The 14,440-nt window shown below is 33.8% G+C and overlaps 1 protein-coding gene across 1 annotated transcript in view; it reads right to left on the bottom strand.

Moving 5' to 3' along the window:
* LOC139500721 (POC1 centriolar protein homolog B-like) overlaps window positions 1–14,440 on the bottom strand; it is a 126,620-nt gene that overhangs the window by 111,548 nt on the left and 632 nt on the right. The window contains exons 2-6 of the mRNA XM_071289558.1: window positions 6,414–6,691; window positions 5,566–5,774; window positions 1,540–1,678; window positions 655–776; window positions 36–125 (exon numbers count right to left, since the gene is read on the bottom strand). Of these exons, the coding sequence (XP_071145659.1) occupies window positions 36–125; window positions 655–776; window positions 1,540–1,678; window positions 5,566–5,774; window positions 6,414–6,691 (838 nt within the window). The remainder of the gene's footprint in view (window positions 1–35; window positions 126–654; window positions 777–1,539; window positions 1,679–5,565; window positions 5,775–6,413; window positions 6,692–14,440) is intronic.

Raw genomic sequence — 14,440 nt, 5'->3', positions numbered from 1 at the left:
ATTAGTGCTCATTCCACATTTAACAACTACAATACCTGATTTCCCTGTCGACCATATTTTAAAACAGCAGTCATAAGATCCACTGATAAATAATCTCTCTGTATTCTCTGTTCCTAGTGATTTACCTGTGAAAAGAATATGTGTAAATTATAGATTTTAATTCTTTTACCCTAATATATAATTGTAAAAGTCTTTGGTTTGATCTAGCGGGTATAAAACCTCGATCTTCAGTACTCAAGCAAGCACTCTACCACTGAGTCTACGAAAGCAGCCAAATTAGTAATGGTGTGTTTCATCAAATCAGACTGAAACCAACATCTCTACCAATGCAGGTAAAAGTTCAGCACATTGCAAGCAGTCCTAATTTTTCTTCTCTCTTTTATTTGAGACAAGTATATCTAAACCAGGTTTAATCCAATATTTCTACATAAGAAAAAGCCTATACCAAGTCAGGAATCTAAGAGTTGTTATCCATTTGCTTGATGTGTTTGAGCTTATGATTTTGCCATTCGATAAAAGACTTTCTTTATAGAATTTTCCTCAGAGTTCAGTATTTTTGTTATTACCGGTATACTTTTTTTTCAAGTTTTGTATGTTGTATTTGCTGAATGTAGGCATAAAATAATTATTATAAAACTGAACTTAAGTACATACAAACACTCGCAGAATCTTCTTTTGAAAGAAGTTGTACACAAGTCACAGCACTATTGTGGCCTCCGTAATTTCTCAGCTCAGACAAAGTTTCCAAACACCATAATTTTACAGTGGTGTCTCGACTACAAAGGAAATTAATATTCTACAGGTCATAGGGTAAAATATTCATAAAACACAACTACATCTAAATCACATCTAAATTGATGATCTTTAGGCATTAAAAATAATTTTATTTCAAGGCTTCCATTATTATTTCCAAAACAAATCTTCAACTTGATGTAAGAATATGTGGTATGAGTGTCAATGAGACAACTTTACATCCAAGTCACACTATTATAGGTCAAAGTACGATCTTCAACACATAGCATTAGCTCAAACCAAACAGCAAGCTATAAAGTGCCCTAAAAATGTCTGGTGTAAAACCATTCAAACAGGAAAACCATACCTGTATCTATTTTGTGTTATACAAGTTATTTGTTGCCATTAAAGTGATTAAACCCACATTCTTCTTTTAATAAAATAACAAAGTAAAATTGCCAAGATTATGGACAAACCATTGTTTATTTCTCTGTATGCTTTAGTTTTAAATCAAGCTTCCAACATGTTTTGTGGAGTACAGAATGGGAACACATTGTGATCTTTTGTTGTATTGATTAATATCCAAAATTATTGAAGATAGCATGTATATTTTCTATATCTTAATGCAGCCGCATACCGGTACTGGTAACCTCAGTAGAAGTTTTTAAAAGTAAACACAAGATTCCAGGATTGATTTTCCTATTCTGTAACTAGGTCACTGTGATGTGTTGAATAGTATTTTAAATACAAGAGCTTATAACACACAACACCCATAAGAGTGGGATACAGTATACATGCATGTTATACCTGGAAGTTACAAGCAGGTCTCCATCATTGTCAGCATCTGTAACTAGGTCACTGTGACCTTCTAATTCTATCACTTCAAACTTGCCAAATCTCCACTTATGTAATGTAGCTTTTAGTTTGGAAAACTTTTCTGTTTTTTCTATAAATAATAAATAGGCCATTACAGCATTAATATCAATAGACCACACACTTTTTAAACTCATATCAGCCAAATTTCTAACCAGTTTGATCATACATAATACAATTGAACTTAATAAAAAAAAATCTGTAGGATAAAATTATAGGGAACACTTTAAGGCCACATAGAACAAACATTTTCGTTTAGAAAGGAGTAGGTTCAGTAAGACCCCTTTTTGGCCCCAAAATATACCAGTTTTACAAAATTGTTAAAATGTAAACTTTTAGTTATTTATTGGACAGTAGAATGCTTCTGCTACATAAATATGGGCTGTTTTTGACAAAACAATGCATATATATCCGTACTAGCACCATTAAGTCATGCTAAATTACTGAAATCTTCACAATTCTAGCATTTTAGTTAAATTTTAGACTGTTTTCGTGTAAAACGAAAATGGCTGCATTCGTGTTCATCCTTAATATTGAAATGTAAGTTGTATTTGGTGATAATACATAACATATATAAAGGTTAAGGATGAACACGGATGCGGCCACTTCCATTTTTTCCAAAAACCATCTAAAAAGTGACATTTTTCGGCATATTTGGTAGATTTTTCATATTTGAGCTTGAATCGGATCGTTTTTAATGACTAAATCAGTTAAAATGTTTCCCATAAACTAATTAATTCAAATAAAATAGACACTTAAGTATTTAAAAAGTGGTCAAAATCCTTCGTCAGATGAACCTGAAATTTGAGGCCAAAATCGGTCCTCACCGGACCTACTCCTTTATCTCATAAGAAAATACCTGCAGATGAGCTCTCTTTAAATCTACACAAGATTTCTCTGCTGAGAGTGTTGTGGATTTGATTCAATTATTCAAGATTTTGAAATATGTTCAAATTAAGCAATATAAAAAGATTACTCTCTAAACTGAAGAATATTGAACACTTATTAGGTTATATTAGCAAAGTTTTAAAAACCTAACCAGGAAATCTTATTCAACTTCATTTAACATGAAGTATACTTCCATGACTTTTAACATATTACATGTATTACAATCTAGATTTTTTAATAGTTTGAGCTCAAAGACATGAAACAAGTGACTGATGAAAAATAATGCTTATCCAATAGGGCTCTTCACGGTTAGTGCGGCCATATTGGATAGGGGGCAGATTTTCATAATGAAGGTAAAAATGGTGTGAAAAATACGGGAAAACATCATTAAAACAGAGCAGTTGCTTGGAAACACACATAGGATTTCCCATACTTTCATACTATTTCCACCTCTTTATTAAAAATCTGCCCCCTATCCAATATGGCCGAACTAACCGTGAAGAGCCCTATTCCTGAACCAATGCATGTATATATCATCAACTTAGTCTTCTGTGCACAATTTTATAATTTCTAGGCCTCCATATTGTCTAATTGTAAAAAAAACTAGAGGCTCTAAAGAGCCTGTGTCGCTCACCTTGGTCTATGTGAATATTAAACAAAGGAAGCAGATTGAAAATTGACTACAAAGGTCAATAACTCCTACAGGGGTCAATTGACCATTTCGTTCATGTTGACTTATTTGTAGATCTTACTTTGCTGAACATTATTGCTGTTTACAGTTTACCTATATTTATAATAATATTCAATATAATAACCAAAAACAGCGAAATTTCCCTAAAATTACCAATTCAGGGGCCGCAACCCAAAAACAGGTTGTCCAATTCATCTGAAAATTTCAGGGCAGATAGATCTTCACCTGATTAACAATTTTACTTCATGTCAGATTTTCTCTAAATTATTTGGTTTTTGAGTTATAAGCCAAAAACTGCATTTTACCCCTATGTTCTATTTTTAGCCGTGGCAGCCATCTTGGTTTGATGGCCAGGTCACCGGACACAATTTTTAAACAAGAAACCCCAAAGATGATTGTGGCATAGTTTGAATCAATTTGGCACAGCAGTTTCAGAGAAGAAGATTTTAGTAAAAGATATATAAAATTTACGAAAAATGGTTAAAAATTGACTTTAAAGGGCAATAACTCCTAAAGAGGTCAACTGACCATTTTGGTCATGCTGACTTATTTGTAAATCTGACCTTGCTGAACATTATTGCTGTTTACAGTTTACCTATATCTATAATAATATTCAATATAATAACCAAAAACAGCAAAATTTCCTTAAAATTACCAATTCAGGGGCCGCAACCCAAAAACAGGTTGTCCAATTCATCTGAAAATTTCAGGGCAGATAGATCTTCACCTGATTAACAATTTTACCCATGTCAGATTTTCTCTAAATTATTTGGTTTTTGAGTTATAAGCCAAAAACTGCATTTTACCCCTATGTTCTATTTATAGCCATGGCGGTCATCTCGGTTAGTTGGCGGGGTCACCGGACACAATTTTTAAACTAGATACCCCAATGATGATTGTGGCCAAGTTTCAAATAATTTGGCCCAGCAGTTTCAGAGGAGAAGATTTTTCTAAAAGATTACTAAGATTTACGAAAAATGGTTAAAAATTGACTATAAAGAGCAATTACTCCTAAAGTGGTCAACTGATATTTTGGTCATGTTGACTTATTTGTAGATCTTACTTTGCTGAACATTATTGCCTTTTACAGTTTATCTCTATCTGAAATAATATTCAAGATAATAACCAAAAACAACAAAATTTCCATAAAATTACCAATTCAGGGGCAGCAACCTAACAACGGAATGTCAGATTCATCTGAAAATTTCAGGGCAGATAGATCTTAACCTGATTAACAATATTACCCCATGTCAGATTTGCCCTAAATGCTTTGGTTTTTGAGTTATAAGCCAAAAACTGCATTTTACCCCTATGTTCTATTTATAGCCATGGCGGCCATCTTGGTTAGTTGGCGGGGTCACCGGACACAATTTTTAAACTAGATACCCCAATGATGATTGTGGCCAAGTTTGGTTAAATTTGGCCTAGTAGTTTCAGAGGAGAAGATTTTTGTAAAAGTTAACGCCGGACGCAGGACGACGACGACGGACGACGACGACGGACGCCGGACGCCAAGTGATGAGAAAAGCTCACTTGGCCCTTTGGGCCAGGTGAGCTAAAAATCTCTTGGTTTTGTTATGATGCGAAAGGTTGGCAGCTAATTAATTGTCGTGTTTTGAAGCTGTAGTTTACTGATTTTCACCTTATAGTTAACAATCAACAAAGAAGAAATGGATAATGAGTATGTGTATAACATGTACAATCAGATAATAGTTTATTTAAAGGAAAGATTGATTTCAATGACAGGTCAATGCGTATTGTGATCACTAGATTTTTACAAGAAAGGTCACTCTGAGTTCACTGAATTCAGAATAACATATCAGTGAATTGTTAACTGGAAGCAAACAATTAAAAAAAAAATAGAGATTTTTCTTGAGAAAAAAGTATATATATGTACATAAGTTTTATAATAAAACCTAGCCATTTAGTTATAAAAAACATATACATGATTTTTTTTAATTTGAGGTTTCATATGACTTTAAAACTAGTTCAACAATTTAAAAAATAAAGTTGATAATGTTCCCTAATTGGTATTTGGACTCAGATAGACATAACAAGAATGATGAGAAATTAATACAAGGGATATTTCAGTAAAAAATAATGGGGAGGCCGGACAATATTTTTGTTATACCCAAACGAAATTGGGTCAAAATTCTAATTTGGCATTAAAATTAGAAAGATCATATCATAGGGAACATGTGTACTTACTTTCAAGTTGATTGGACTACAACTTCATCAAAAACTTTAACCTGAAGTGGGACAGACAGAGGGACAAACAGACCCACAGACTAGAAAACATCATGCCCATAAATGGGCATAAAAATCAAGTGGTGTCCAACCCGACAATACATAGCCCTTATATCATACAAAAATTAAAATACCAGTTGTTTGCGTTGAAGATATTGACTTTGTCTGCTTGGTTTTCTTCACTGGTGAAGGATTTGTATTTTCCCTAATTTCTTTGCTTGCTGCTTTGTTAACAGGTTGAGTTTTCTTTTGAGATTTAGTCTTTGTTTCCCATGTTTCCACAGTAACTGGTTTACCATTTTCCATATTATCTTCAAGAATTTCTCCTGTTACTGCATTAGTACTAAAAGTAATTTTAAAGGATTCAAATGTCTCATACCATGTAATGCTTAATTACGTTATTCTTTTTTGATTTATTCTAATTCAATTCTGAAGTTGGGGATTTCATAAAAAAAAATGCATGACCATATTTTACATGATACTGTTTTTGTGGAGGTCTCATTTGGGGGTTCTGATCCTGGATCCCGCTTACTGTTTTGTCAGATTCCCGTATCCCACTTTCACTATGCAGGTAAGCAATTCTCATTTTTTTGTAATTTCCCGTGTCCTGCTAGACTTCGTATCCCGTTTTCACGGCACAAAAATTTGACTTTCATGTGTCAAGCTAACAAAAAATCGCCATACCCGCGTCACGCTTAGACCCCAATGAGACCCTCTTTTGTGTCATGAATTCATTCAACTGACATATTCATTCTTTTTTTTAGATTTATCATATATACCTTTTCTTATCATGCTTATAGTATCTGGCAAACAGACATGATATAGCTGTTAATTTCTGTGTCAATTGGTCTCTTGCGTAGAGTTGTCTCATTAAAAATCATACCACTCTTCTTTTTTTATATATACTAACTTAACAATGACCACAATGAACTGTGAACATTAGGTCAAGTTCAAATTTAAAAGTAATTACATTTCTACTAACGTTTTATTGATGACCATTTCTTCTTCAAGGTCATCTGTGACATCAATTTCTATCAAATCTGTGTTTGTTTCATCTTCAGGTTCAATAATGGTTACTTCCCCTGTTATGATGCTATCATTATATCCATTATCAACAATATAGTCATGGTAACTAGAACTTTCTGTCAGTATACCATCATCCGTCAGCTCAGATCTGGTTGATGAAGTGAAACTCTCTTCTTCCCCATGTTCAGCCAATAATTCTAAGAGATTTTCCCTTAAACGATTCTTCCTCAAAATCTACAATGGAATACAATTATTGATAGAATTTTTTTTCTTAGTCGACCTTTTTAAAGCATACAAGTCTTTTAAAATATATTTAAAGCTCTCAAGCTTAAAAAGTTTCCTGTTGACAGTCTGTCCTTTTGATTTGTTTAAATATTGTTTTGCCAATTACATTTAGAAATAATCACGTTGAACTTGTTGAACTATGATCCTACTACAATTCTGAAATACACTTTTTTTAACATCCTTATTTTTTTTTAACTTTATTTTCTATGTAGATCATGGAGATTAATAAATCACTTGTGTGGAAATATTCCCTATTAAAATCCAACCTAAAAGATGGCATCTGCATGATTACATTGCTGTAAGGTGTCAAAGCAAAAAAGATAATAGCCTTTCAAGACATCATAATTATTTGGACCAGCCAAAATTAAGTCTCAAAGTTTAGCCGAAAATTCTCATAAAGTCCAACAGGGGTTCAAATTAACATTTGGTACTAGAAGGTCCAGGACCTTTGACACTCCAAACTGAAAGGTCCAAAACCTAAATTCCATGGCCTACTTTTTTTAAAATATTTCATAACTCAGTGAGATACCAAATTAATGTGCTTTTGGTGATAGGTTAGCTTTTTTCATTGTCAGTGCCACTGTTGCATAACATGTTTAATAATAAATTTAATTGTCTTGTATATAATAAATTTAAATAATCTTTTTTGGGGGGTATTGGGGAAGGTGACACTATGAGGGGGGTTGTCTCAAGGATTTGTGATTAATCAATAATTATACCATTATCTCAGGGCTCACACTTCTTCAGAATCATAGGGAGAAATTAAATTATTAACAGTTCAAATTCAAAGCTGTTTAAAAGTGTACCCTCTGTGAAATAAAGTGAGAAACTTTCAGATTTTTACTGGCCGTTCAATTCTTGATTTGTTTACAACCTCCTCACACCAAGTGACAGTAATTATAATTGTTCCAAAAAGGATTTTATTCATTTCCAACTTAATAGAAATGATTCAGACGTTTTATAAGGATAATGATTATGCAGTGAGATAATCATTTGAAGTTAATTTCTGCTGTGATTCCTTGTTTAAAAAGAATGGAATCTAACTTTTGTTGATCAGGAATGTCCTCTGGAACAAACTGAAGAGAAATTGTGAACTAAATTTCCTGATCCCATGTCAGAATCTTTCAGAATAATTTAAGAGCCAATACAGTCAAATCATACAATAACCGCCAATCATGCCTAAGTCCTTTAACAGGTCGGGACCACTACCTTATATGGAAATGCATAAATTAGCATACTTATGTTCTCGCACATGTAATTGTTTATTTTTACCTAGGTTTTTGACCAATCCACTAAATGAGTAACAATGCATGATGGACTACTACGTGTTTACAATCAACCGAGAACATGTGTGTTATTTACTGAAATACAACACATTTTTTCGTGCAATGCGGGATTCATAATTTCGCTTAGTTTTTCATTTTGTGTATCCTCATTTATAGTTCGTGATACAAAGTATTCCTTCCATGCTCAGATTAACAAAGAGTTGTTTCTATGTGAAGAAAAAAGGGTTTGAATTACCCGATATATATTTATAGCCATTAATATGTTTGATGATGGCACAGAGATTTCATGTATTCGTCCACCAGACAGCAACAAAACAACAGCGAAAAACACAATTACCCATGAGACAAACTTACTAGTGTAAAGTAAGCCGTCGATAACAGGCGGTGCTAATACTCACGAGTACAGCAATTTCCGTATAGATAATGAAAGGCAAATGTGTGATCCTTGAATTTTGTGTTCGTAAAAAAGGCGAAGAAATATTTACATACATGGCAGTGTTAACAAAATCTACAAGCATTTATTTTGTCACATTTCAGTATATGAGACTTCCAAACTGTTCCCTTTGATTTGAAGGTAGTGAAGTCAGCAGCTGTAGTTTCATTTTGTTTTCGTTTTTTAACGGGCTTGGACATTTGCCAAACTGAATAAAATCATTACAGCTGATTTCCTAATGTTTGCAAAGTAAAACTTTGGTTGGCTTGCTTGCTTGCTTTGTGTGTATACATGTAGTTGTTCATACAAGCTTTGAAAATAAGATTGATATCTTTAAACAATATATATAGGCATAGTTTAACTTGCATATTTCATATTTGAATTTAATTGGTTGTTATCCTAATATGATTGTACAATATACAAACTAACCAAAGTTTTTCTCTACATGCATTAAGAAATAAGCTGTAATGATGTTATTATATGTATGTGCGACGAGGTTGAAAATTTGATATGTTTTGTGAAAATTGCAGCGCTGGATCTAATATAAAAAAGAAGATGTGGTATGATTGCCAAGGGGACAACTGTCCACAAGAGACCAAAATGACACAGAAATTAACATTTATAGGTCACCGTTCTGCCTTCAATGAGCAAAGCCAATACAGCATAGTCAGCTATAAAAGGCCCTGATATGGCAATGTAAAACTATTCAAACGAGAAAACTAACGGCCTTAATAATATAAAAAAATGAACGAAATATGTAACACATAAACAAACGACAACCACTGAAATACAGGCTCCTATATATACAAACCTATATACGTTTTTATTTATTAGATAGATTTTTTCTCCTTTTATATATTATATTCATTGACATGATTGATATTGGGCCGGGTTTTTTTTTTTTCTTTTTTTTTTTGTGTTTTTTATTTTAGATTGTTTTACACAAGTAATTTTTGGGTCATTTATAGCGTACTTTTCGCCCCCCCTCCTTTTTTTTTGAACGATCAATGCATTTGAATGGGGACATGTAGTTTGAACCCCCATCCCCCCTTTTGTCCTTGGTTAGGACCCCCCTTTTTAAAATGACTGGATCCGCCCTGCCGCTTTCATAACACTTATTTTAAGCATACTGAATATTATGATGTTCTTACTTTCAGTTCAGGTCCTGATAAAACAAATACACATCCAGTACAGAAAGAAGTGTTTCAATGAAAGTTTTCGTGTTTTTCTAGGCAGAAATGATTTTGGAATGACATAATACAGGTTTAAAAGAGCTCAAAAAATTTCGTAGTGGAAAGTGGTCATTTCATCTGAAATTTCACTGTTTCAGGTCGTAAAATTATTGCACAGGTACAATGCATAACAATGGGAAAAAACCTGTTCAACAACTTTAACAAGGCGAAAAAGAAAGTCGAATAGTGAAGCCCATAAACAATACTTTTTTAATCTGAGCATGCAAATTGAAGATTATGTTATATATTTTACAATAATCACATTCGCAGAACAAAACCATATATTTAGAAGATCCCAGACACTATATTAGTTGACAGTTCTTCCACTAATTCCACATGTTTTCCGGTTGTAGTAAACTTGTAGTAGCCCACAATGCATTGTAGCTCATTGAGTCGATTGGTCAGTTTTTCAAGGTCGTATTGGCCTTGTGTTTGGGAAATTACTATGCAAATATATTCTGACGTAAAGAAACCTAGAGTTCTCGACCTGTTTAAAATCTGACAAGGTCAAAGATGAAGCTAGTAATATATATCCTTGGTCCCTTTCTGCTACACAAAAAAGGTTGATTTTAATAATGCGCAACAGTGACTAAAGCCCTCAAAATCCTAGCTTAAACCCTGCAATAGTGGAAGTATTTGGTTGGTTTGAATACTTTTTTAAAAGTGGTTTCAGCACTATGACATCTCAGAGGAAGGGGTCACAGAAAAATATTACATGAGACTTCCAAGGTGTCATAGTTGCATGTATCTGGACTATTCAGACTATTATGGCTTTTTGTCCGCCATTAGTCATTAATGGATATCACAACTGTAGGTTCCTGTAACATTTTGACATCATAACACAAAATATCTGACGCCACAATGGAAAAGTGATTGTTGTATGACGTCAATTGTTCAAGCAGCCAGGTCAGTAGGGAATAGCGATATGGTGTATTCAAGGCCGTAGCTACCCTTGAGGCAAGTGAGGCAATTGCCTCACTAAAATTTCGACACTGATTATTTTTTTTATACATATATATCAATATAATAGCCATTTGTTGTTCTGTCTCAACCTTAATTTCTATCTGAGACTACTATAACACATGTGTAGTCTCAGTTTCTATATAACTTGTCCGATCATTCCTTTTAAACTATTCTTCCTGGATATAACTCAGCATCTCAACGGGTCATGTTTCTCGATAACATTAACCCAGTAATGATAATCATCATGGATCTCTAGTTAAAAACAGGCTCTTGCAGAAAAGGAAAAGTGACACTGAAGGTAAAGAAGGAATAATTCTAGTACACTAGTTTTTTTGGGAACAGAGTCTGAGTATTGTATATAACTTCATTAGAACAATCCAAAAACGATAAGTAGACTGACAAATCAAGTACTGGTATTCGGAAGGGGGCAGTTCTGTCTGCGTATTCATTTCTCCGTTTAACCAACTTTTGACAAATCAAGTCATCGGAAGGGGGCAGTTCTGTCTGCGTATTCATTTCTCCGTTTAACCAACTTTTGACAAATCAAATTATCGCAAGGGGGCAGTTCTGTCTGCGTATTCATTTCTCCGTTTAACCAACTTTTGACAAATCAAATTATCGCAAGGGGGCAGTTCTGTCTGCGTATTCATTTCTCCGTTTAACCAACTTTTGACAAATCAAATTATCGCAAGGGGGCAGTCCTGTCTGCGTATTCATTTCTCCGTTTAACCAACTTTTGACAAATCAAATTATCGCAAGGGGGCAGTTCTGTCTGCGTATTCATTTCTCCGTTTAACCAACTTTTGACAAATCAAATTATCGCAAGGGGGCAGTTCTGTCTGCGTATTCATTTCTCCGTTTAACCAACTTTTGACAAATCAAATTATCGGAAGGGGGCAGTTCTGTCTGCGTATTCATTTCTCCGTTTAACCAACTTTTGACAAATCAAGTCATCGCAAGGGGGCAGTTCTGTCTGCGTATTCATTTCTCCGTTTAACCAACTTTTGACAAATCAAGTCATCGGAAGGGGGCAGTTCTGTCTGCGTATTCATTTCTCCGTTTAACCAACTTTTGACTAATCAAATTATCGCAAGGGGGCAGTCCTGTCTGCGTATTCATTTCTCCGTTTAACCAACTTTTGACAAATCAAATTATCGCAAGGGGGCAGTTCTGTCTGCGTATTCATTTCTCCGTTTAACCAACTTTTGACAAATCAAATTATCGCAAGGGGGCAGTTCTGTCTGCGTATTCATTTCTCCGTTTAACCAACTTTTGACAAATCAAGTCATCGGAAGGGGGCAGTTCTGTCTGCGTATTCATTTCTCCGTTTAACCAACTTTTGACAAATCAAGTCATCGGAAGGGGGCAGTTCTGTCTGCGTATTCATTTCTCCGTTTCACCAACTTTTGACAAATCAAGTCATCGGAAGGGGGCAGTTCTGTCTGCGTATTCATTTCTCCGTTTAACCAACTTTTGACAAATCAAATTATCGCAAGGGGGCAGTCCTGTCTGCGTATTCATTTCTCCGTTTCACCAACTTTTGACAAATCAAGTCATTGCAAGGGGGCAGTCCTGTCTGCATATTCATTTCACAAACTTTAATCTTTCTCTTTACAGATAAATAAAATATAAATAATATGAAACATGCATGGATTAGTTTCTATCCATGTTTCTTTAACCTTAAAAATTGAAAGAATAGCCCATATTCCAATTTGATATTATTGAGAAATGGTAGAACCTTTAACACAGGATTTTGTCTTTACTTATTCGGGACTACGGAATTTTGTTTCTTTATATTCGGGGTTTCGGAATCGGACACCCCATACTCCTAACCCCTAAATTTATAGATTCTGGAACTAAAATACCACCCTGGAACTATTTTCAGAAATAATTTGAAATTATGGACCTATATGTAAACGTCAAAAACTCCATTCCAATTCCCCTGTACCCATATCATATATACTCTATAGATAGAATCATATACATTTATCTTATCTCATTCTATCCCTAGTTTGTCTACTCTTTGTCAGCATAAAAGCGAGTTTAATATTTTATAACTGCAACTGTATGATGGTGCTTACAGGAAAGCTTAATTCCCTTTTGCAAACAAAACTGTTACTACCGAAGCTGCTACCAAATTGCTGATGGCGAAGAAATTGGAAGAAGACATTGATCATTGTGTTGATGATAATGTGCTTCCTTTAGAAACACAGACTGCCCTGAAACGACTAAAAACTTGGAAAAAGAGCATGCATGAGTGGCGAGAGATTGTGTGGGCTTGCCATGTTCATCGCGATAAGGATATCAGCAGACTGAATTATGATTCTGAAACGAGTTGACTGAACCGGCCATAGAAAAATTTGGCAAACTCTACTGAATCGATGTTTGTTCTATGTTCTGGCAGCAGACTCAAATCAGTGATATTTGGATGATTATCTTATTTATAAATTTAAATAAAGTTGTTAAAAATTTGGTGTTAGTAAAAGTCTTAAAATATAAAAAAAATATATAAAAAGTGTCCAAATTCAAAACATTATCAAACGCTCTACAAATGCCTAGAATGCAGGATTTTGCACCATTCATTTCATATCCTCAAAAATAAATTTTCGCCTCACTAAAATAAGATGCCTAGCTACGGCCTTGGTATTGCGATATATGAATTTTACCGGAAAGTGCATGAATACAACAGATGCTATCCAGTACAGGTTTTTCTTGTTATTTTCAGAACAGTTACACACACTTGCTTAAGTTATCTAGTGTCTAGAGGATATTTATCTCATTGGCAGTTAAATGCATTTAACCTCATCTTATCATACATGTTAATGTTATCTTATATTGTGTGTTTTAAGTAAATATATGAAAATCTAGAATAATACTGAAATATAAGTTTATGGTATCAATATCAGTTTATAATGTATTTGTATCGTCTTGGTACCTGTTTTGACGCGGACCAGAAATGACGCACCAATTTAGTTTTGGGTTTTATATTTCTAAACAAAAGATGTGACGTCATCGATAATTACTATTCATAACATGATGGTGAAGGTCATATGACTACAACATAGATGCCTCAAACTCTGTCCAGAAATGTTATTATTGCTTGAATTAGTAAAGATAATGCAATTTCTGCCATTTTATTAAGGTCAAAAACAGTCTACCCTTCCCAGAATGATTATCAGTCCTAAATCCACTTTGGCCGGCAAAAGTATGTATGCACATGCTGCCCCAGTTTGTGTTTTTCAAATCATATGACTGTCATGTGACATGGTTTTACATTTAAGCGGGAATCACTGTAGAACAAATGATCGTCGCTTATATAATTTTCTATTGTTTATCGATTTTTTTCATTCATTGTACGAAGTATACATTGATAAATGTTTTAATGTCAATGTTGTTTTATGAATGCAATTACTTCTTATTTTCAAGTATATGGAATATATATGTCACTTTGATAAATTTTGAACAATTTTATATAAAATTTGAAATAAAATATAGGTTACAATTAAATTAATGAAAAAAATTGTGTTGCTATCAACATGATCATAAAAGTGACTGTAAATGTCAAAATTTGTTATTAAAATTAAATTTGTTGAAAAGTGTTAACTTTAAATTATCCGGATTGAAGCAATTTTTCGAACATCAGGTACACTGCAAGTGGTTTTTACTGGTTTGTTTATAGTGCGTCATTACTGGTACCCATCATAAGTTGACAGTCCGTTTGTAATGTTAGCAAACATGATTTTTATTGCTTTTACTGTTTCAAAAATCAACTGTTTAATGATTG

The sequence above is a fragment of the Mytilus edulis genome, chromosome 13 (assembly GCF_963676685.1).
Source record: "Mytilus edulis chromosome 13, xbMytEdul2.2, whole genome shotgun sequence".
Classification (NCBI taxonomy): Eukaryota; Metazoa; Mollusca; class Bivalvia; order Mytilida; family Mytilidae; genus Mytilus; species Mytilus edulis.
The sequence above is the reverse complement of the archived record's forward strand: the minus strand, read 5'-3'. Positions and strand labels throughout refer to the sequence as shown.